We start from the raw sequence: 24875 nt of genomic DNA on the forward strand, positions 1-24875 counted from the left end.
ATGACTTGGTGCTTGCCACTTATGAAGCCTTCATCCAGGGGGCATTTCATGAAGCGTTTTATCAGATCTTTTTTTTTTTCTGACAAAACTGTTATAAGCTACTGCAATCCTTGCATCCGATTGGCTGAAAGCAAATATGTCTGACAAGTTTGTTGGACGAACGCTTCATGAAATTCCCCCAGATATCTAAATCTGGGAAAGTTGAAATATTAAAGATTAGATCGATTTTGTTCACACCTATGTTTATTATCATCCTGATTATTTTGGTATCATGATTCTTCAGAACATACATCAAGACTCTTGCAAATAAATTCAGCAACATCGATTTTAAATGTCAAATATTGTGAGGTCATATATCACCCTTTGTGCATGACAAACTTTAAAACAAATAAAAATTATCTAATAAACAAAATCAAAATAGAAGGATACACCTGTCAATCTCAAGACCAATGATACTCAGCTATTGATGAGAACAAGATATTCAAATTAACATGGCATTTATCTTTTGTAATATTTACATTCACCTTTTCGAGGCTAGATGTACCTATTCCCCTGTGTGGTATATTTCTGCTTCCTGTAAGCACCAGGTTACTGGCATATCACATACTTTTCACAATACTTAAAAAGTTGGCTATCCACTATTCTGATGTATTCATGTTGGGATATAAAGGGTGAAGCTGATACAGACAAAAGTTAACAATTGTTATCATATCTTTCTTTCTTTCTTTTTTTCAACCTTGTGATATTTGAACATGCTAGTAGGCCCTATATTGTAAAGTGTTTGTGTGAATGAATTGGTCCATGATACTTATATGGGACATAATCAACCATGAAGGTGAAAAAAAGAGGGTAGAATAATAACTGTGCAGGTCATTAAACAATGATGATTAGGGACATGTACTCGGCTTAGCTGTAAATGGTGCATAAATGCTACTCATGCTACTCGTCTGGACGGGCCCAATAATGCTTAAATACTGATCTATGCAGTGTCCAAGTGTACCACATGTGAGTGTGCAGTGTGTTTGTGTGTGTGCGTGTGTGTGTGTGTGTGTAGACAGTTTGTCTCGCGTAGGTGTGTATTGCTGCCTTCACGGTAGTATCGCACTACTCATTATACCCTTGAACCGGCCTTCATTGCTGAGAGAGAGAATGAGAGAATGGGGGGGGGGGGGAAGAGGGATGAGGGAGGGAAGAATGGAGTGGAGATGGAAAGGGAGACATCAGTGAGTTTGAAAAGAGAGATGAATAGATGAAGAGGCATCAATATGGAAGGAATAAAAAAAACAGCAAAAGAGATAAGAGGAAGAAGTAGAGAAAATGGACAAAGTAAGGTACAAACTTTGATAATGATGATAAGATAAAGAAGACAAGAGGCGAGTGGAAATCAATACAGCAGTGGATATGGGAGAAGATTTAGGAACTGGCAGAATGAAAGATATTTAGACAGAGACAGAGGAGGAAGAAAAGAACCTTAAAAATTGAGACACATTATTGCTTTGAAAGAGAAGTTGAGATATAACAGGGAGAGATAGAGAAAGAGAGACAGGGAGAGATAGAAAATAAAATCACAGGTTGAATTAACCCGTTGAGGACGGACTGGTTTTGCTATAATACACGTTTCCCATAGACATCTGCCCAGGTATACTCTAAACCAGTCTTCAACGGGTTAAGAAACAAGTCCAAAGAGACCCAGACATTTTTCTCCTCAGTGGCGTAGGATGTATGTATGTGTCCAGGAGGAATAGCAGAAACCAAAGATGTGATACGAAAGAGGGAAAGCATATATAACTAAGGCAATTATCAAATATAACTGAGGATAGATTTAGTATTGCCAATGCAAATGACAAGCAGAGACTGACATACGAGCATGCAGGGCAAAAACACGATAGAAAAAGATCTGGAGAGAGAAAAGAACGTGAATTTGCAGATTGATTAACAAAATGTACAAACACTTGAGTGTATACATGCAAAAGAGAGGTACAAACATGGAATTAACAGAGGCCAATGGAGCAAACATAAATGGATTGGCAATTTTAAGACAGCAATCAGCAACATCAACTCAGGAAGAGAGAGAGAGGGGTGGGGAGGTGGGCTGGGAGAAAGAACTATATTTTAGACAGACAGACAGACAGGCAGACAGTCAAAGAATGTCTTTGTGTTTGTGTGTGTGTGTGTGTGTGTGTGTGTGTGTGTGTGTATCATTGTGTATGCATGTCTCAGTCTGCAGTGGGAGAGGACACCAGAATGTAATGCCTGGAACCATGTTACAGTGAGGGTGATGTGGTGTGGCCTAAATGGAGACTGGTATCTGGGTTAGATATCAAGTAATTGCAGTGCATTGTCCATAGGGTGTCATTGCGTGAGGATCAATTATGCGAGCCCACTCTTTTCAGGGTAGTCAGTGCGTGGGCAAGGACAGCATGACACATAGATAAAGTATGGACCATGTATTACCACCAATGTGCATCTGTCAAACCAAGGTCAAGTTTTAATGGAACACTGTGAAACTAGATTGAGGTTGGGTAACCCTTGAGGTACCATTATGCAGTCCAGGACCCAACATTAGCAGTGGCCTGGTAGTCTTGGGTCACTAAAAATCTATATCAGGCTACCATATTTCACAGGAGAAAAAAAAAAAAAGACTTCTTTGTTGTTCTAATCTGGTACTTGAAATTCAAAATAGGTTGTTGTGTTTCTGCTTATTTTGGGCCACCAAAATGTCAGATGTAAAGATTTTAGTGGCCCAAATGGGCTACCAGACAGAAAAAAGAAAGTTAGTGGTGAGCCCTGCATTATTCATGTTGTTGCATTGTCAATTTCATGTATGTTTGTACCCCACTGATTTCTACATTCCCAAATTTGTCCAGTTACCAAACAATCTATTGTTCTATTGCCTTTTGTGTTGTCTATAGATGAGATTGCATGCTAGACTGAGAATATTGATTACTGCTCACTCTGCTTTTTCCTTTTTTTTTTCTTTTGGTGCTACACCTGTATTTAGAGTAATTTGCAATTGTAGGAATATGAGGCAGACATATAGTGTCTACTGTCTGTCTAAAATTAGGTTGCTGTCTGGGCAGAGAATATTTGCAGCAGCAAAATGAAAGTGTTTTTTGTTGTGTGTTCCTGATGGGATTGTGCAGGAAATGACATCACATATTGGTACAATATGAGCAATTGTGTAGAAACTACACTACATGTGCCTACCTATCTTCTACCAATTGCCATGTGATGACCAGTTGGGCCATGGGGGGGGGGGGGGGGGTAGGATTTGTCTTAATGTGCGTCACAGTCATATGAACTGGTGTTAGATATCAATATATACCTGGGAATATTGTCCTACCCTTTGCAGACAGTCCTGCACAACAATCAGCAATTTTGTGATGCGCTTTTTTGTATGTGCATTTTTGTGGCAATAGGCAGTCTTCTTCCACTGGACAATGGCCTATTTTGTTATGATATTGCAATAGTGTCAGAAAAGGCAATATTCTATTGTGCCCGGGAATTCTTTACCTGGAAATTGAAAGGAATGATTGAGATCATTGGGAGTGATTCATTTCACATATCACTCCTATGTAGAAGAAAACTTCAGAACTACAGTCTGAAGATGTATGTAAGCAAGTCTGGTGAGAGGTTTAAATTATCTATTTATTGTTTTATTCCCAGTAAGTAAATCATTTCATTATGAAAGACTTTCCAATATGTTTTTGTACAGGTGAGCTGGAGGAAATAATCCACATATTTTCTTCTTGTTCATCATTAGGTGATATTAATAAAGAGCTATTATGATCTCGCGTATGATTCCGAACTACATTTCTATTTCCCCTAGTGTTATATTACAATTTTCAACACTTTTCAATTCAATTCAATAGTTTATTTATTTCCATCATCACAAAGAAAAGAAAAGAAAAAGTTGACATAATCCAAAGTGATACAATTTTTTTTTCATTTCTCTTACACTCGTCCGATAAAGGATTTTTTTTTTTCAATACAATATAAATTATACACGAATGATGTCGTAAAAAAGAAACAATGCACTTTGTCATGGCAACAAAAATAGTAAATAATCACAATGATGGAAAACAGTGTTCCACTAAAAAAGCCACGCTTGTAAAACATGGAACACTGGAACAAAACAACACAACAAAACAAATAATGTGATTTGTAGGTTATCAGTTTGTAGATTTTTTGTTTGTTCTGTGGTGTATCTAAAGTTGAAATTATATTGCTTTCATTATAAATGGCATATCTCAAACCATTGATAGTCATATGAACAAAATTGATATATGTGATTTCATGGAATAGAAAACACCCTTGAATATATCTCTCATGAAGATATGAATTCATGCAGCAAAACACTTGTCTATCATTCTTGTTGATTTGTGGAAATCAGTCTGACATCTATTTGCAAAAAAAAAAAAAAAATGGAGATTGAATTATCAATCAGTAGAGAGGGGAAAAGTATTGATGGCATCCAAGTGTATGTTGCTTGGTTACAAGATTTCCTGCTGAATTTTCATGTATAGGGTGCAAATTATTTATCAAATTGATAAATCTATGAATCGGTAATTCCCCAACCTTCCCACCCCCTCCCTCAATCGAGGCACCTGTGCGAGATACAAAATTATAAATCTGGGTAGCCAATATTTATCCTCCGCCTCATTTACACCGACATGCCAGTGTCACCCTGCTATCGCCACGGCGATGGGTAAGCATGAATGCCGAGTGCACTGCGTGTAGAGTTTAGCCTTTCCACCAGTGGCTATAATTAGACGGACACTCACTGGAAGGCATTTGCTGTTGGTTTTGTTATTTTCTATTTTTGCCTTGATTGCCTTCACACTCACATGGCATAAGCTCATGCGTATAAGCTTGGCTATACAGCGAAATCTAATTTTCTGGTTATATGCCATTCCTCACCGCTGGGCATATTGGACTATTGGAATCTTGATGGCGTGTGTAGACCAGGTGAGGTTGGAATCAGTGCAGACCATAATTATCGCTTTGCTGGTAAATTGGGATACGTATGTGTGCTGTGTTTGTTTTGATAATTTGTGATTTTAATTCATTGAGGTCATAGGATAGTGGTTTCATGGTATCATTCGTGGATGGGCACAAAATGTGATATTAAGTGGTTAATATCGTTAATCTGTAGTAGTACCTATCTATATAGAGAATGCATTTAATGTTCTGCCGGGTGAATTTGGAGAATGTATCAGAAATTGAAATGACTCGCTTTTCATGTAGAGAAATGAGTGAATTGATCAAACTAGATATAAATGTGTAAAGATTGGTATTGATTGATACAGTATATGTGTGCAGTATGTAATGCCGTGTACACGTCTGTGTGCAGAATGTATTACTTTGCCAGCGGTGTGAATGTGAGTGATTTCAGTCATTGCTATTGTACCTCTTTCATTGAACTTACATATGTGGATGTTCCTTTCTTTACATTCATGAAATACATGTAGGTGATGAGATGCATATTTAGGAAGAAATAACTAAATTATTTCATAGAATTTCTTCTATACTGTGATCTACTTTACAAAACTGTTCCTTCTAGTGTAGAGATTTGTATTTCACGAACTTGTATTTTTTGTTTGTTTTGGTAGAAATTGTATTTTAATGTTTCAAATACAGAGATAATGAAGAAAAAGATGCTTTGTAGATCTTATGCTCTTAGAGGAAGTTGCATGGTCAGTTCAAAAACTCAAACTACAAATAACATTGTGTCTAGTATTAATTTTCATATGCTTTTATTTACTGCACACTGCAATTCAATGGGAACAAGATAGATAGAGAGAGAGAGAGAGAGAGAGAGAAGATGAAGAAAGAGAAATAGAAGAAAAAAAGGGAAATATTGATAAAACCTCCCAAAAATGTATTTAATCTGATATGGAAACTTAGTAAATTCATTTACTCTTAAATGTGCTACAGACATGTTCACATTGTGGGTGCAATAGACTTTATATGCTTTAAGCATCAAATGCCCACAATAGCTATTCAATCAATATTAGCCCTTCTGTCTTATCTGTGAGATTCTGTGTGTTGTGATTGTTTTTTAATGTATTTTTTAACAACCCAGACGATGTTTACAGTAGGGAGAACAGGTGTTTACTCCACGCTAGTTTGAACACAGGGTGCATTTGAGCATTAGTAACCTTTGTATCTGGGATATAGTGATGATACAGCATGCTTGCTGTTTCCCATTACAACCCACATACCTCCAGGCTCATAACTAATGCTGGCTAATTTTTATGATAAAATTTAATGTATGGACAGTGCTGATTAAAGCTGGAGATAATTCCTACATTGTGTTTATCAACAGTTTTTATACAAGCACTTTTTTATGTTATTGGCTCATTATCTGTATAAAAGAAAGAAAATCCAGAAGCAATTTAAAAGATGTTTTGATAGAGTACAAATAATTTGTATTGGCCTACATTATATTTCCTTATGCATTAAAATTCACTGGGAGACAAAATCAAATCTAGTATTTTTGAGCACCAAACTTTCATTATGCAGATTATTCACTAGTCAAATCATTATTGTTCAAGTATCAACACACTGGGTCGCCTAACTTATTATTTTCTAACACACACAGGCATACACACAAAAGTGTCCAGTGTCAATAGGTGATTATTCATATTATCTATTACCCATCATGATAACTGAAAGTCAACCAAATGTAGTACATGACAACCAACAACATACATTTGTACCTTTTTACGTTGAGACAAAATATCCTCCTTATGCACCAACAAAACATGTCCAGAGATTGGATATGTGTATGAAATTGTAGACACACAATAACATACTGCCTGACCACACACACCCCTTTCTCCATAGACGGTGCATCAATCACGCCTCCATCCTCATCGAGGGCATCTCATATCTGGAGCACAGTTTGGGGACACAGATGTTCAGCTGTGTGCTCACAGTTGTGAACCCCAGAATTGGTGTCAGGGAGATGTCAAAGGAAGCACATGAAATGTTGACCCTGCATACACAGAGGAAATGCACAAATACCGTTGTGTGCATTTTAAGAAGGAATTGTAAATATTTGTGCAAGTTTTGTCACTTGTAATCAGATCGTTTGATCAAAAATGGTTCCATCTCTTAAAGTGTAAAGGAGAAATAGTAATTCCAGGATTTTTTTTTTTTTGTATGACCTCACCTGTAAGATTTTTAAAACTTCTTGCATGTATGATTATTCTCCATATTAATGACTTGCATCACAGTCTTTTATTTGTTCAGCAAACCTCAGTAACTTCTGACAAGACATTGTTACTTTGGCATTATCAAGTAATTTAACTTTATATCTGATGTACCTGCAGTGAAATTCATATGCAGCAGAGCAAAGTTTGTTTATGCAAACATTGGCTGTAGAAAAAAAAAAACACACACACACAACAAAACTTTGAACATGAAAAATTTCTGATGCAGTCTTCCACCTTGCTTGATCTTATCTCAAGGTTGTATTCTACTCACCGTCACTTGAGCAATAACGATGGAATTTTTCTCCCACCGTCCAATCAGGTTACGTCGTTCAGAGACTGAGGAGACGTCTGACGCGGCAGATCGGCTGATCGCCAGGCACAGGAGACGGAAGAGCAGCGTGGATAGCTCCAGTGATGTGTTTGACTCGCCGGGCAGGAGTGGTAAGGAACAATTCCAGGGTTTTAAAGCAATCAGTGTGTTTGAGGTCACAGCCAGAGCACTATTTATGCGCAGACATGGGACTTTCAGGTAATGTTATAATCTAACATGAAGTGATTTTCTCTTTCGTGCATTTTATTTATTTATTTGTTTTTTTCAGTTCAATTCATGTACACTTGTATTGCCCATATTTTTGGACTTATTTTTATTTGTTAGTTCGTTTGTTTATTCATTTATTTGTTAATTAATTAAATAATTTATATATTTATTAATTCATTTATTTATTCATATATTCATTTATCTATTCATTTATCTATTTATTCATTTTGGGGTGGAGAGGAAGAGGTAGACACATTTTGTGATACAGATTTGTTTACATATCAAAAGTCACGTGAAAAATCCATAAAGATAATAAGGAGAGTTATTAGATGATTATGAACGTAGTATTAATTATAGTGATATAATGGTGGTGATAGTTATATTTGATACATCGTATGTATTAGGTTGTTTGTAGAGTTGCTCTCTTTTTCAAAGCATGATTCTGGAAAGAGAATGTAAAGAGAATATATACCTCAGTACAGACAAAATAGAGAAATCAAGCCCTTGTATGCTTTGAGTGCTGATTGGCACATAAAAACCCATAATGTTGTACACTCTGTCCACAATCCCTGGCACAGAAAAGGTTAACCCGTTGAGGACGAGTCCCGAGTATACTCGGGCAGGTGTCTATGGGAAATGCGTGTTACAGCAAAATCAATCCGTCCTCAACGGGTTAAAGGATGTGTGATATCTTGCTCTCATTTCTGTGGTAACGTAATGTTTCACAGTCACTGTGCCGCTGGAGTTTAGTAAGCTGGCACCGTCCTGCTTCTGTAACGATGACACACACTCAGATTTTTCTTTTGGTGCTTTTGATCATGTTAACCTTCCATTGGCACCATGTGGGCCCTTGAATGTGTCACTCCATGCTAGACAAATTGCACTCCTTTTGTGATTCAAGGGATTTCCCAGTTCCAGAGAATATCTGTGGGATTCTCTTTTGCAAAGATTTCTCACTTTTTTTTTTGTTGTTTATTATTGTTCTGTCTCATCTTTGTGAAACAGTAGATTTTGTGATGTTTTAACACAACAGAGGGAAGGGCAAAAGAAAGTATGTTTATTGCTCATGTAAATTTGTGACCTGTACGTGTACTATTTAAGCTAATTAAGCTTAACCCGTTGAAGATGGACTGATTTTGCTACAACACACATTACCCATAGACACCTGCCCAAGTATACTCAGGACTTGTCCTCAACGGGTTAATCTTAATGACCAAACACAAATAAACAAAGAGACAAACTTCATAAGATTTTCCATGCACCCCTCAGTTATCATTCTGATCACTAATTCTTATCCCGTTGAGGAAGAGTCCCAAGTATACTCAAGCAAGTGTCTGTGGGAAGTACGTGTTGGAGCAAAATCAGTCCATCCTAAACTGTTTAAAAGTCAATGACTGAGAACAGCACTAATACAATGATTAATTAAAAGCAGAACACACACAAAAAAAAGGTTCATTTTTCGTACAGTTCAATTTGTAGGAATATAAAATATAAAATCTATTCAGTACTTTCACATCATTCTCAGAAATTGAGAGGTCATTGCAGGAACTTGTTCATCAAGGCATGGGGGAATATTGCTGCAGGAATCATTTCCTTGCCATCATTAAATTAGCACCTCTAAATTTCGCTATATTTAATAGGATATCAAAGAAAGATTAGATATAACTGGTTAATTTATCAAAAATCTGCACAGAATGTGAAAAAAAATACACACATTTTCTAACTTCAGTGAGAAATGGGAACTCTACTCTTCTTGACCGTGTTGCCAATTCTAAAATCAGTTATTGATTTCATAGATAAGAAGGTTGTTAATACTGCAAAAAAAAAATATGAGCAGTAAAGTACTTAAATGAAAAAGATGTTAAGCTAGCCCATGGAATATTAGTAATTGATGGAAACATTAATGATAAAGAGAAGCAGCATAAAATCCTCAAAAATGTCGTTTAGGGGACTTTGTGTGCATGCCAACTGACATAAACAACAACAACAACAACCCTATGGCATTGTACACAATGTCCCACGTCCCTGCCACCAAAAGGGTTGTTGTTGTTGTTTTAAAGAACAAAAGAAGAGAGAGAGAAAAATGGGGCCCTATACAAATAATTTGCCCCAAAAGGGTTTAACAGATATTTAACACTGACTGCAATGTAATGACTTACATATGCCCAGATATTTCTATACATAATGACACAAGTTTGCAATTACGTTAATGTAAGTCATGATTGCTCTATCAAGATTAGATCACGTTACTGTGGAGGTTTGAGCGTCAATATTTTTGTGTACCTTCATCCTAAAGAGTGGTGTGCCAATAGAGTTTGTTTGTTTTGATCTTGGCTGTGGAATGATCCGAGCATATTGTCAAACAGAATTCCATTGCACATGGTTTTGTGCATATTACAGAAGAAGAATCAGATATCTGTGGTGAAAAATATGCATCATTCAGCATTACAATTGTGGTGGAATCTTCAAGTTCGCTGCACTGTAAGGTTTTGGAATCTGAGCAGCAATGCATGTTTCAGAGTAAGTAATAATTTTGTCTAATGTAAACTTCACTGATCAGCACAATACGTGTCATTCTGGGGCATGCTTTCCTTCACCAGCAGGTGTATACAATGTACATGTATGTAGAGCATCAAACCAAGTACCAGTGAATAGCACAAGTCCGTTGTTCTGTTCTGTTATCCTGTATTAAGTTAACCTGTTGAGGACGAGTCCCTTGAATACTCTGGCAGGTACCTATGGGAAATGTGTGTTATATAGCAAAATCAGTCCGTCCTCAAAGGGTTAAAGATGGTAGGCTCTGTGTGAGATTTGTTTGTTTGGTTTTTTTTTGCCATTGCATGATGGGATCATCTAATATATGTTATTACCAGGATCATGAGGGAAAAAGAACAAAATGTCGACAAAATATCTCTACAAATTATGTCCAAGTGTATGGGCAGTTGACTGTTTGACGAATTAATTAATCATCTTATCTTGTATAACATACTTTCAAACTTATTGTTAACATATCAGTATTATCAAATGTATTACTAATATGTTAGTATGTCTCAGCCCCCGAATGGCCCTGAAAGCATTATGCTTTCAGGTTGTCTGTTTCCTGTTTGAGCAGCTATTTCTCTGTATGCCCCAGATTTTGATAAGATTAAGAACAGCCACAATAATAAGATATTTTTCTTCATCTCCCACACGGTAATCAAATATGAATGCTGTGATCAGAAGTTGGACAAAATCACATAAGGTTAAAGGTCAGAGGGAATTGAACTTTGGTTTAAAATGGGATCACTTTCCAGGTGTAACTTCAGGTATGAATGATTATGATGTTTATAGATAGGAAGGAAAGAGGGTAAAGAAGTATACAATTAATTGTACAGGTGACAATACATAGTAAAAACTCAGTTGTGAAATGCCAAAAAATAACAAACTTCCTTTATGGAATCCTCAAAGTCAGTGGCCACAGTCAACAAACATTCTCTGTATGTTGTTATCCCATTGAGGATAGACTGATTTAGATTTGCTGTAACACACATTTCCCATAGACACCTGCCCGAGTATTCTCGGGACTCGTCTTCCTAAGGGTTAAAGAGTCACATTCGTTGTGGAATACAGTGATTGTTTGAGAAACAGAGGCATCCCTTTATTTGAATTGCTCTCGTTTTTTAACCCATTGAAGACTCATCCCAAGTGTACTCAGGCAGGTGTCTATTGGAAATTTGTGGTATAGCAAAATTAGCTAGTTCTCAACAGGATATTTTCTATTTTTGTTTTAAATTGACCATACAATTGCATATAGAGGGACCAACGGGTGTGACAAATATGGTATTAAAGCTGTTGTGAGGAAAATTTCACATGATACAGACTCTAAGGATGCATTGCATGAAGAAAATATTACAAGAAAATGAAAAAACCTACTTCATGTGAGAAGAGCAAGGAAAATATATCTTCACCTCTCTGTATGGCTCCAAAGGAAATGTGATTAAGTAATTAATTAGTTGAGGATGGAGGCTGCAGGCAAAGGAGTTCAAATGGGATTTGAAGTGTCAGTGGGAGATATAGCCAGAATCAGTTTTGAGCAGGGAGGATGATGTGGTATATAGTTAGAGGGTTGAACAACAAATCAACTTGTCATTACCTTAGCCCTGCAATTGAGGTACAGTATGTTTTTTTATCTGGTCAAAACTCCTGCAACCAATCTGTCACCTGTGGTGTACCTCAGGGTAGTTTACTGGGACCTCTTTTATTCATTTTGTATATAAATGATATAATAAATGCTTCTAATATTTTATCTTTTGTACTTTTTGCTGATGACTCTAATGTTTTTCTTTCTCATTCAGATCCTCATATTTTGGTGGATTTGTTAAATTCTGAATTAAAGAGATTGTTATGTTGGATAAGGTCAAATAAGTTGTCTATAAATCTTCTTAAAACTAAATGTATATTATCTAGTAATACTTTAAATAATCTTCCTAATAATATAAAAATAGATGATATAGTTATAGATGAAGTTGCATCAATGAAGTTTTTAGGTTTGGTTATTGACAATAAACTTTCATGGAAGTCACATATTGATAGTATTTGTCACACAATATCTCGAAATATTGGTGTTATTAATAGAGTTAAATATTATTTTTCTATTCCCACCCTTTTAATGTTATATTCAGCTTTGATTTTACCTTATTTGAATTATGGCATCATAGCTTGGGGGAACACACATCCATCATATCTCGACAGACTGTCCCGTCTCCAGAAAAAAGCTCTTCGAATAATTTGTCATGTTTCTTGGAGAGCCCACACCGATGTTTTATTTTCTGAAAACAAAATTTTAAAGATAACTGATATTTATTATTATTGTCTTGGCCAATTTATGTATAAACTTTCTAATAATTTGTTGCCGTCTGTCTTCACAAGCATGTTTGCGAGAAACCGCTCGTTCCATAAATATCCAACTCGTCACTCAGATGAATTCCATCTGCCTTTAACTAGAACAATGTTTACACAATCTATATTTACATTTGATGGACCTAAATATTGGAACAACCTTTCTAACAGTTTGAGGACATCTCCAAGTTTAAGTTCCTTTAAGAGTAATCTGAAGAAAAATATTTTGAACAGTTATAAGAATTGTTGATTCTTTATTGGTTGCAAAGAAGTGTAAAATCCAACCTTATATTCTATTGGAATTACAGCCAAGCGGCTCCATCCATCCACTACCTCTCGTGTCCTTCTATTTTTCTTTTGTCTCTTATCTTCACACCACGCATTAAGCTGCTTTCTCCCCCCCCCCCCTCTCTCATACACACACACACACACACACTCACACACACACACACACATACTATTTTGTTTCTCTCCTCTCTTTTCCGGCATGACAGCGACTTAGTGTAGGGATTTGTTCAGGGTTTTTGTTTCGGATAAGTTAGGTTATAGGTCTTTTTGTCTTAGTTTCTTTGTTTCATCCATTTTCAATGCTTATCAGTCTATCGATCATATAATTTCTTGTATTACGTGTGGGGGGAATGCAGCCTACAAGCTCAGCTTTTTAGCATTCCTCCCCATTTCCAACATTTTCCTATACCTACAAGTTTTCTGTAAATTTATCCTTTACTTTGTATGATGAAATTTATGCACTGTATTCAATTTTTGTAATATATTTATATGTTTTTGTTGGAAATGAAAAATAAATGAATGAATGAATGAATGAATGAATGAGGTAGGCGTTCTATGAATAGGGCAGGGAATAACACAATTTTATACCATCAGCTACATATTCTCTCAAAATCTAATGTCACATGAATCTTTTTCTACCTTTCAATATGCAACTGATGAATGTAGTATTGATAATACTAATAATTATAAGAATAGTACTACTGATCCTACAACTTATATTGCTGCATAAAAATGATAACGACGATATCAGAAATGCTAAATTTATAGTGAAGTAACAATGGACATTATAATCATAATAATAAATCACAGAGGAAAATTAATGTGGTTTTCTAGCACTTAAATATTTTGAAAGCCTTAATATTGCTAATTTCCCTCTTTGTCTATTTGTATGCTTCAGTCATATGCCAGACTAACTGTTTTTTGACATCAACTGTATTCACAAATATATTTTGCAGTGGTTTTATGTTCACAATTAGTTTCTGCTAGTCATTTGATCTTTGCAAAAGTAACAACACTCCAAGAATTGCTTTTTGTAACATAACTGCAATGTCAATGCTTTCTCTTAGGTAAGAAATTCCTCAATTTGCTTCTTGAAAAACAAAAATAACAATATCCCTCATTTCCAAGCAAAATCTTATGTTGTGGTTGATTAAAGCCTTTTGATATTGTCTGCAGAGTTTTTTTCTCACAGTGGAGTCCAAAGGCCATTTTCTCAAAACAGTGTGTATATGGTAGAACATGTTCATACCATTTCTGAGTTTGGTTCTTGGAAGTATAGTATGACAAATTGTGTAATGCTAGGAAGCTTAGAGTCTGGAGAATTTGAAAATACAAAATCAGCAGAATGATGTTTGGCAACTTCACTGTGGCCTTTATAGTGGCTTGTCAGTAATGCAAATGTATCTGTACCTGCAGTGTATAGTTTATGTTAGATGTCAATCTTCAAGTACGTAGGGACTGAATCACTGGGCAAAAATTTGTCAAAAGCATACGCATCTTCTTTCATCTTGGGAACGTGGATCCATGTTTTTTCTACCGGTCTTCCTATATTGTATGTCCCTCTGACAAGATTCAGGTGATGGATTTGTAAACACTGCGAATCCCTCTACAAACAGAGCAGACAGGCTTTGCCCATCACTGTGTTTATTCCGTGATTAAAGCTGGATACGGTGACTTGATCATGATAGATAGACAGCATCTTCTTCTCTGGCAGCCATTTCACATTGAAGTTTCTGTAAAAGGTCAAGCCACTGGCTGCCAAGTAATCTCATGTGAACTTAAGTCCAACACAGCTGCACATGATACAGAAATGTAAAGGGTTAAGCATGGCATGGTGATGCTAGTTTTATGTGACTTACCAAGAGTCAAGGCAGACTGCCTCAGTGTTAAAACATAACTTTTCATAAATGTCAAGTTCAGTTTACAAGTGTACTACATGTGGTCCCTGCAGAGATTGTGGGGCATTTTTAAGATTTACTGGCTTTTGTTTTTATTTTCAGTTTTGTGTCAAATGCCTGTGCCTTTATTCATGAATTGTGAAGCTGTCTGTGTGTGGGTGGGGTGTGGGCATGGGGTTTAAGAAGAAATGGGTTAGTATGACTTCTTGTAAAGTTACTCTTGAAAACACATTCTCTTTCACAGTTTGATGTTTGCTTTAAATTTTTTTGCGAATGTAATTATGTTTTGTTGTGGTTTATCAAAATCTGATGAAAGGCACTTCATATTCAACTTCATACTTGCCAGTGGTACGTAGGTACATGTATAGATTACAGATTAAATATGTTCAAATGAAAGCAATTTTGATGAACTAAAAGATAGCCCATACAAAAGTCTTAGTCTTATCTTCATCAAGCTCATGTATTTTTTCTTCAAGTTAAATTTCAGATTTCTTTATCATCAAATATGAGCAGATGAAACTACATGAAGCATTTGAAGAATATTCAAATACAAACATTTGTAGTTGTTGATACACAAAGTATATATTTTATACATCATGTTTTAAATGCACATACAATGTACTGTATGTGAATGATACCAAAGTTTTGTTTTTGAGAAACCATGTCTATTTAGTTTATCGCTTTCCTCCTCCCTGTATCTGCTGCTGTTCTGACTGTATTCTCACATATTTTTCTTCACCCAATTTGTGCAGCATCCCGTGGTCGCCATGACGACTACAGCGATTCAGACTCGGTAACCAGCTCCACTTCCATTGACAGACCAAGCCGTCATCAGAGCCTCAAGTCCGACCGGAGTGGCGTGAGGGAGGCAAAGCGGAATTCTGACACAAGTGAGTATCCATGGAAACAGACTAATCATGCTCCAGGGTATCAAACGAGCACAGTAGTGTGCTGTTATCAGTTGAATGCATCGATGGTGATGCGCCTGTGATGAGAAAATGCATTTGATCAGACAGCCTCCTTTCTGACAGCTAGGTAAACAATAGATCGATGATGCAAATGTTGCAATAATCACAATCAAAATGATCCTTGTTTTTGGTAATTTTGTATTTCCTGATCCTCCAAAAGAAACAGATGATGAAATGTGACCCGCTACAACAAAAGGATCCTAAAGTCGCTGACGGACGAGCCAAGCATGGCCCAGAAAAATGCTATTTTCAGGCCTTTCCTTTGATCATTTAGCTTCGAAATTTCGGCAGATGATAGAAGATACATTAGACTACAAAATTATGTAAAAACAGAAATCCGAACGTTTTGACAAATTTGGGTAATCTGACTTCAAACTCGATTTTCTCGGCTCACCTGTCAGCGACTTTAGGATCCTTTTGTTGTAGCAGGTCACAAATGTAGAATCCCAGGGTCATACCAGGTGTCTCATGCTCACTCCTGTTTACTTTGTTGTACATTTTGATGACATCTTTAAACTAAAAATCAAGCACCCTTTGCTCACCTTTTCACAGATGCAAAAAGTATGTTTAAAAGTGGTAACTGCAAATAAACACACTACATTTTAAGGCTAATGCATATCACACAAACAAATTCCAACTCCAAAGTAAGAATTTTTTGCTAGGATGTAAGATGTGTACCATATGATGCTATGTGTCACTGTATGGTTGATACAGTGCTTTTCACTCATGACTGCTGTGCAAATGAATAAGAGATATTGGAAGGATAACTTATTCACACAGTTCCCTTGGTTCATTTTGTGTTTACAACATGCATGTTGTGTTGAGTTTGTAACATTCCAACTGTTTGTGGTGCAACTTACAAATATTTCTTTCTTATAATGAGATTTCCTGCAGGGCATGTTCACATCACTCCCTTATTTCGTGTAATTTTGTGTGCCTCAATGGCTCCTGGTCATTGACTGTATTACACCCTTGCCATAACATTTGGGAGGAATGTTCCAAATTAGGCCGAAAATGTCTGGAGAGGGTTGACAACTTGATTATGAACGTCAGATCTGGTGAGGACGGAATATTTGACATCTCCGGCTCACTTGTGAAGTCTCCATTAACAGCATCCTGTTGGTGTATTTGCGTGAACTGGATATCGGTTTAGAGAGAAGCTGTGCTGTCTTGCTTTTTTTTTTTGCCCTATATTTTCTTCTCTTACTCATTGCTCATGTTATGACGTACAGAGACATGAAAACCAAGAAAAAAAAATAATAACTGCGTACTTGCCACTTCTTAGCATCCGGAAAAGAAGCCAGGGATAGCATCTTACTGATGATAAAGAACATAAATAATCTCCTCGCCGCGGCAACGGGTGATGATGCAGAGGACAGGAAGATCAAGCTCGCGCCGGGGGTCAGGAACCCCGACGACAGCGACAATGATGTTGATGACTCCGTCTTTGACGATGACAATACAATATCAAAGGAGCATAAGATTGGTGAGATACCACTGAAGTGGAAATCAGATGGTGGTGGTATACTGAGCTGCACTTTGTAAAGAAAACTTTGCAACTGAAATTCTCTTTCTCACATTAATGCATTCTTTCCTCTAACACCTGGATTTGACTAGGGAGAATAGTAGTAGCCTAATAGTCAGGCTTTCACTTCTGTATCCTTTATGTAAATGGAAAAAAAAAGAAATGGGTGTGCTTACTTCATAACTTAAAGTGGATATGCTAGGGGTTCACTCTTTAAAGATATTGTTTACCATTGGGAGCAGTGATTTTAAAAACGTTTGAGTTATCACATTTGATGCATATGTGTAGGGCTCTGTTGTATCACAAAACATCCTACGATAAAAACATTTTGCAATAAAGCCCAGAATATAAGGAGATATCACTATTTTTCTCACTAAATTATAACTGTAGACAGTTAAGTCTGGAAACAATTCTATCATAACTATTGTTCGCATTTTGTGTATCTAACAATACTTAACATTAATTATACTGATTAACTTTTTTGCCTTGGGTGTTTCTATCCCTAGCTCACGTTTTAGATCTATTTTGAAGTGCCAAGCTGGGTTTTTGTTTTATGGTAAACAATGCCTATTAACTCTCAAATTAACCAACAATATGTTTCATTATATTGATACTGACTTTAGGAGTAATCTGGGCAAAAAAGGGGGATATGTAATACTTAATACTTCTGGAAGTCCTCTAGGGTATGGCCTAATGTTTTCTGGGTTTTTTTTCACTTGTATTACCAATAGATTTTTTTTTTTTTCAATTTGTTACATTGCTGTCTAGAATGGTATGCAATATCTTCTCACAACTGACAAAGCTACATGTAGGATGTGTTATCATTAGATTACAATATTCTGGTTATAACTATCAAACACATCACAATGAAAGTGCTCATGAAATGGAAAAACTGTGCAATATAAGTTTTATGTTAAAAGGGTATAATCATGATTAAAAAACAGTCTTGAGCAAGTAGATCACTAGACGTAATACTCTGGGCTACATTGAGATTGATGGCTGCCTCTGGGGGTTACATGCATCTCCTCTGGACAAGCTCTGTACACCATCTGAACACATCGCCATTGATGCTGGACCGAGCACGAAGAGATGCGTCAACAATCTTGTCTGCGCCTCATTAACCCAGTTCCGTGAGAGCAGATGGACGGCCGATAACTTTTCCAGATATTACAGTACCTGGTATAAACCCCCTGGCGGGATTGGCGTGAGCAAACGAGCTACTGACTGGAATGTATAAATTGTGGCCGCAGGTATGCAGAGTGGGGTTACAATGTAGCTTTTAGGCTGAGCAGGGTGTTGCCATGGAAACAGAGGAGACTGGGAGATGTTCAAATCAAATTTGAAGATTATTTTGGGTTGTGTGGTGGCAGACAAGGTGCTGAGTAATCCATGTTGCCATAGTAGAGGCATGCACATTTTTACCTTTTTCTTTTGAGATGTGTAAAATCTTTACTGCTACTGAATGATGTACATGCCAAACCTGTCTCACCTTATGCAATTCATGTGTGATGAATGCATGTAGCTATTTGAAGACATACCAAATGCAATGAAACAAATGTTTGGGATAATGCATTACAACAGTGCATGTACACATGTATCTCTACACAGTAAACATTAAAAAAAAAAACTGACAGGTATTACAGTGCATTCCTGTTATAACAAATATATTTATAATTTGTAGTACAATGTACAATGCAGTAGAAATTCATGTCCCAAAATTTTCATCTATGTATATTCATGAACTTCTGTTTTTGGGTATTACAAAATTTTGATATAGCAAAAGAAAACTATGTGTCCCAAGGACTTGTAGCAGAGGTGACCTGTATAGGGATTCTTTGCTCTTGTAATGAAGAACTTTTAGATAAGAGGGTGACTGCTGATATGTGACCTGCTACAGAAAAGGATCCAAAAGTCGGGGAGGAAGATTTTCTGAAAATGACATGACATTGTTTCCTTTTTCTTCCGCTTTAATTTGGTATATAACACGACTCATAAAGGTACTCGGTTGCGGAGTTATTGGTGATTTTATGAGACCATGTCAAGTGGTCTAGGAAATCAGCATTTCAAGAAAACCGCCTTCAAAGTTTTCTTTGCAACGCAATAGGGATCACCTTTTGACAATAGAAGGTCTGCTCATAGCAACCTCTGCGATGTTCATTCAAGCTTAACGCCAGCAGTCTACGCACGACCCATCAGTAACCAGGGTGCCTCGCGCTGACCAATAAGATTACTCCCTCGTTGCTAAGGGGCAGAGTCTAGCTGTGGTGCTAAAACCAAATCTTCTGACACGTTTCTGTTCCATTGAAAGTCAGAAAATCATGGCCCAGAAGAAAACGCTAATTTCAACATTTCTGCAGGTGATAGGTGATACAATACATTAGACTAAAAAATTATGTCAAAAAGAGAAATCTGATTGTTTTGACCAATTTTGTTGATCTGACTTACAACTCAATTTTCTCGGCTCAGCCGTCAGTGACTTTAGGATCCTTTTGTTGTGGCGGGTCACATATAGTTGCTGAACTTGTTGAACTGTAAGCCTCCATGCTTAAAAATGAATTGGTGTGAAATGAAAAAAGAAAAGAAAAGAAAAGAAACGAAATTCAGTTTCCCTCTGGGACAGGTGTGTAGGCCTACATACAGTATGCTAGCAAATTGCTGCACCATTGTTCTGATATGTCAAGTTGAATTTAGAGTGTACATTGTAGTTTTGTGTTACACCGGACACAACAGTGGGCCAATCTTTGTCTTAGGCAAATCTCTATCTCTAACAGGCAAATCTCTATCTCTAACAGCTATATGAATGTTCTTTTTTTTTTGGGGGGGGGGGGAAGGGAGGCTTCTGTTTCTTTTATAGTGACTCAACAGTTTTTCACTGTATGTGTGTTTGTGTGTGCACTTGTTTAATTGAACCTAACAATCTAGGTTCACTTTTGCTAGGAGAAAAAAAAAGAAAGAGGTTGATGCCAATGTTGCCAAAACTACGTTGTCACCTGTAGCTGTGACAAGATTGGCAAAGCTGTCTGTCATTTTATTGCACAATTTTATCTTTCTTTCTTTCTTTCTGAATGTCAGAGACCTGTGTGGTTGTCAGTGTATGACAAGGTCATTTTGAATGCAAAATCATGTCACATGTTACAAAGAGAATTAAAGTAAATATTTTAATGCATAGAAGCAGATTGGTTTGCAGGCCTGCAGGTATATTTTGTGTAACTGTGGATACAGGTAGTGTTGCTGCTAGGTAGTATGAAACTGATCACTTGGACATGCTTCATACAACTTGCGCAGATAAGTGTAGTAACAGGTCATATGACTTCTTACACAATAATAGCAGAACATTGCCAGAATTCTATTGCAGCATCATAAAACATGTAGCATAAGAAATATTCTGTCTTTATAAAATACAGTTTTCATAATTTTCTTTTTCTACTAGACACTGATTCTGTACCTTCAAGTATCTCTGGGATTTTTGATATTCGTTGGCTTTTGCGTAACTAACCTGACAAGTATATTTCATCTAATCTCACAAATATTCAGGTGCGAGTTTCTTCACTTTGTCTCCCTCTACAAATTTGTAGAGAGGGACAAAGTGAAGAAACTCGCACCTGAACCTTCACCCCTCTGAATAATATCTTTTTCTTTCACTCACAAATATCATTATGAAGAAAAATTGGCATTTTTTTTTTCAAATCCCAGATATATGTTTGCGATTGTACTTATTTTCACTTTGTGTTCTTATTTAGCACTATCAATTAAATTCTTCTTTTTTCAATTGATATTTTTCACAAATATTTCTGACCACTTCTCTTGTGTTAATCACTTGATGTGTGAATGCCCTAATTACAGGCTTATCTTGGTAATCACTGCATTGAATATGTCAAAAACTTCAATATTAGAGATGTTTGTGATGTCATAGAAGACAATCACCCTACAAATTATTAATAATTTAGACAGATTTGAAGCAAGTCAACCATTGTGTATGAGATTACCAAGATAAGCTTGAAAGAGGCAAGTACATATTTGTTGTAAGTGCTCAAGTTCAGGTTCATACCCTTGTTTCTTGAATTCCGCCTGTTATGACAAATCTGGGTCACATACTCTTTTCTTCTGAAGAGTGCGGCCGCAGAGCACAACATTTTTTTAAAGCAGAATGGGATCATGCATTGCATTCATGTTGTAATATCATTACAATGTATTCTATGTGAATTATGACAGCAGAGTGTCATGATAATAGGAGAGAAATTTGTTCAATATTAAGAACACAGATATATGAACTCATGGACAAATCTTTAATACACGTAAATGTGATATGTGATGAAAGTTATTGATCATAATCTCCATAATATTAGGGTTCTAGAATCAAGTCATATTTGACATAAAAAGGCACACAGAATGAGGTTCACTTGCATGTTTTTAGGTCATCCATGGGATAACCCGTTGAGGACGGACTGAGTTTGTCACAACGCGCAATTCCCATAAACACCTGCACGAGTATACATGTACTCAGGACTTGTCTTCATTGAGTTAAGGAAGGCAAGCTTCCATCAAAATGTTTCCTCATCTGTTTTGATAAAGTCATGTGAGGAGTATATGGATTCACTTTTGAACCAGCAATGCTCTGCAATGCTGATGCAAGTACTTTATGTCATTCATTTTATTCAAATCTAACCTCGATATTTTTCAGCATTCATGAGAAGTATTTCTTCTCCATCATATGAGAGTATCTATTAATATACCTTTAATGTGGCTTTCCTTGATTATGTGAGACACAAAGTTCTCAAACATTATGACAGTAATGCCTTTGACAACCTCATTGCGCAACATACGTTTGTCTCCCTTTTCAAACAAATGCTCTCTTTGCCCTAGAAATTTGTAAAATGTTTCTGAAGCTGTGAACATTGTCCAAAGTTTCTGACACAGAAAAAGGGTTAATCGTCCACCTTGCGTTCTACCCACCTTCTGTGTCACCAGAGTCCAAGACACCAGAGCCACCTGCCAGGTCGCTATCAGAGAGCAGTGCCAACAGCAAGCAGACGAGGGATAAGAGAAAACGACACAATCAGACCATCACTGCGGAGGATATTCACAAGGCGAGCCAGCTAAAGGTAAATGCTGCAGTGCAAAATGTCTTATGCCAGAGAATTTAGAGTTTACTGTTTGTAAAGCAAGTCTTGTAAATGAGGTAAGTCTTTTGAGGGAATATCACACTTCCAGGCAGCAGCAGACAGCCCCCTGTGTATGGGCCGGCAACTTTTCATCAAATTTTCCCTCTCTTTTCTTATCCAGATATTATTGATTATTATCATTGTGCAATGAACTCCCTTTCGCTTTGTCAGTTTTTAATATATCATTACATGTGTAGGATGTGGTATGAAAACTGCACTCCCGTTTTGCTTTAATGCCCTTGCAAAGAAAAATCTTAGTCATCACAATTCCCTAACAGTTTTAATATCACAGTCATTTTGCACCATTCTCATTTCTACATTCACAGACAACTTCAGAACCAACCACCTCTGCTACAAAAAGTGAACCTCAGGAGAGCAAAAAATCCTCATCACCTTCCCGGAAACCAACACCAAGTCCTCGAGGGATTCCATCCTCACCGAAGCCAGCTCCAAGGATCATCAAACCTCAAGGTGAAACCGAGGCAGAATCTTCGCAGGAACCCTCTCCAAGAAATCTCAAACCCGGTACTTTCAAAATAGAGACTGTGACAAAGACTGAGCTTCCAAGCGAAGCGAGTGCACCAAAGAAGCCGGGAGACCAGAGTGCCACAACAAAGAGGGCACCATCACCATCGAAGGATGCTGGTAGGAGAGATAGCGGTAGTGCTGACAAGAAGGTAGAGAAGAAGAACACTCTAAGCCCTGCCGCAGCGAAACATTTATCATCATCAGATTCAGAGTTGGATGGAGCAAGCAAGGTCAGACTCAGGAAGCCAGAGATTCCAAAGGTACTGCAGGACGCCACTCAGCAGCGAAAGAATTCCAACAGTAGTGAGTCATCGGTGTCGCCGACGAGGAAGGTCAGAGGGGGGAGCTTCTCACAGCAGTCAACAGACAGCGATAAGAGTGGCAGCATCGAGCGGCCAAAATCAATGCCGCTAAAGGACGTTACAAGAGTGAGTAGTAAAACTGGTCAGGTTAAAACCAAAGGTGCTGCAGACAAGACGGGGACCGATAAGGGGGTACCGTCATCTCCGGAGAAGAAGAAGTTAACAAAGACACGGTCCTCACCTGAGCGCAAAGCACACAAAAAGTCTGGACTGCCCAGCTCACCGGAGAGGAAAATGTCATCTGGGTCATCCTCCTCAGCCTCCTCCAAGGCAGGCCAACTTGATAAGAGGAGTTCTTATCCACCTCCTAAAACAGCTTCTCTGGATAGGAAAACGCTCTCCAGAAGGCAGTCATCGCCAGAGAAAAAACTCACAAGGCCTCCCTCACCAGAAAAGAAGGTCACCAAAATCTCATCCACGTCCTCATCCTCCTCATCGTCATCAGACAAAAAGCTTGCCAGGCAAGCATCAGTGGAAAAGAAAACCACTCGACCGTCATCATCACCAGAGAAGAAGGCGACAAGAACAACATCCCCAGAGAAATCAGTGAAAAGGACGACGTCTCCCGAAAAGAGATCATCAAAAATTTTGTCGACCGAGAAGAAAGAAGCGCGCCAATCTTCGCCGGAGAAGAGGCCATCGGTGAAGCGAACGACATCGCCGGTGAAAAAGTCTTCTGCGATGAAGGACGGGGAGAAGAAACCCGCGAATGGAACTATGGCAGGCAAGGCTCAAAAAGAAGCAGACAACAAGAAAAGGAGCGAAGCAAAGACGAATGGTGTTATCAAAGAGAAGACAAGCAAGACATCCAAGAAGAAAGACGAGGATCCAGCTCCTGTTAAGGAGGAGATCATCCCGACAAAGGTGGAGGTCGTTGAGGAATCGAAACCTCCGCTTCCGGAGCAACCACCGCCCACAGTGACTGTGACCAGAGTGGCCCCTGCTCCAGACAGGAAACCAAGTCAAGCCAAGCGGCTCAGGAGCAAAACCATTGAAGTGGAATCACCTCAAAGATTTGGGCAAGCAGGTCAGTAACTTGCATACTCCTTGTTAACATTTTTTTTTTGCATATTGTAGGATGCAAAAAAAAGAATACATACATGAAAGTAAAAGTCTCTACAAGCAAGTATTGCTAGCCTTAACAATGATTTTTAGCATTGATGTGTGTGACTGTTCATACAGATGCTATTGTACCATTATCTTTACCTTGATCACTGTATCATTATTGTCATTGGACATATATCAAGCCATGGACTTCTCAAATATGGCACAAAAAACTACTGTAATTTGATATTTTGCTTTTCAAAAGGTATATTTGTAAATAAGAAAATAGATTTGATGGATTGCCATTTTTGTCATTTTCACTTCCTTTTCCTAGTCAATTTTAGATAAATCAGATGAAAACAAAGTATATGTATGGGCAGAGCTTAGTCATTGGTGATACTGCCATATCAAATCAAATATAGACAAATTTTCTGTATTAGGAAATGTTCCTTTTTATCCTTACG

The 24875-nt window shown here is 37.4% G+C and overlaps 1 protein-coding gene across 1 annotated transcript in view; it reads left to right on the top strand.

The window, feature by feature from the left end:
• Positions 1–24875, top strand: part of LOC139717024 (uncharacterized) — a 325336-nt gene that overhangs the window by 191852 nt on the left and 108609 nt on the right. Inside the window, exons 7-10 of the mRNA XM_071628540.1 lie at positions 7540–7661; positions 15575–15712; positions 22284–22417; positions 22804–24394. Of these exons, the coding sequence (XP_071484641.1) occupies positions 7540–7661; positions 15575–15712; positions 22284–22417; positions 22804–24394 (1985 nt within the window). The remainder of the gene's footprint in view (positions 1–7539; positions 7662–15574; positions 15713–22283; positions 22418–22803; positions 24395–24875) is intronic.

This window comes from Diadema antillarum, unplaced genomic scaffold (genome assembly GCF_040938485.1).
Source record: "Diadema antillarum isolate AM-2024a unplaced genomic scaffold, OU_Dant_1.0 scf00000071, whole genome shotgun sequence".
Lineage (NCBI taxonomy): Eukaryota > Metazoa > Echinodermata > Echinoidea > Diadematoida > Diadematidae > Diadema > Diadema antillarum.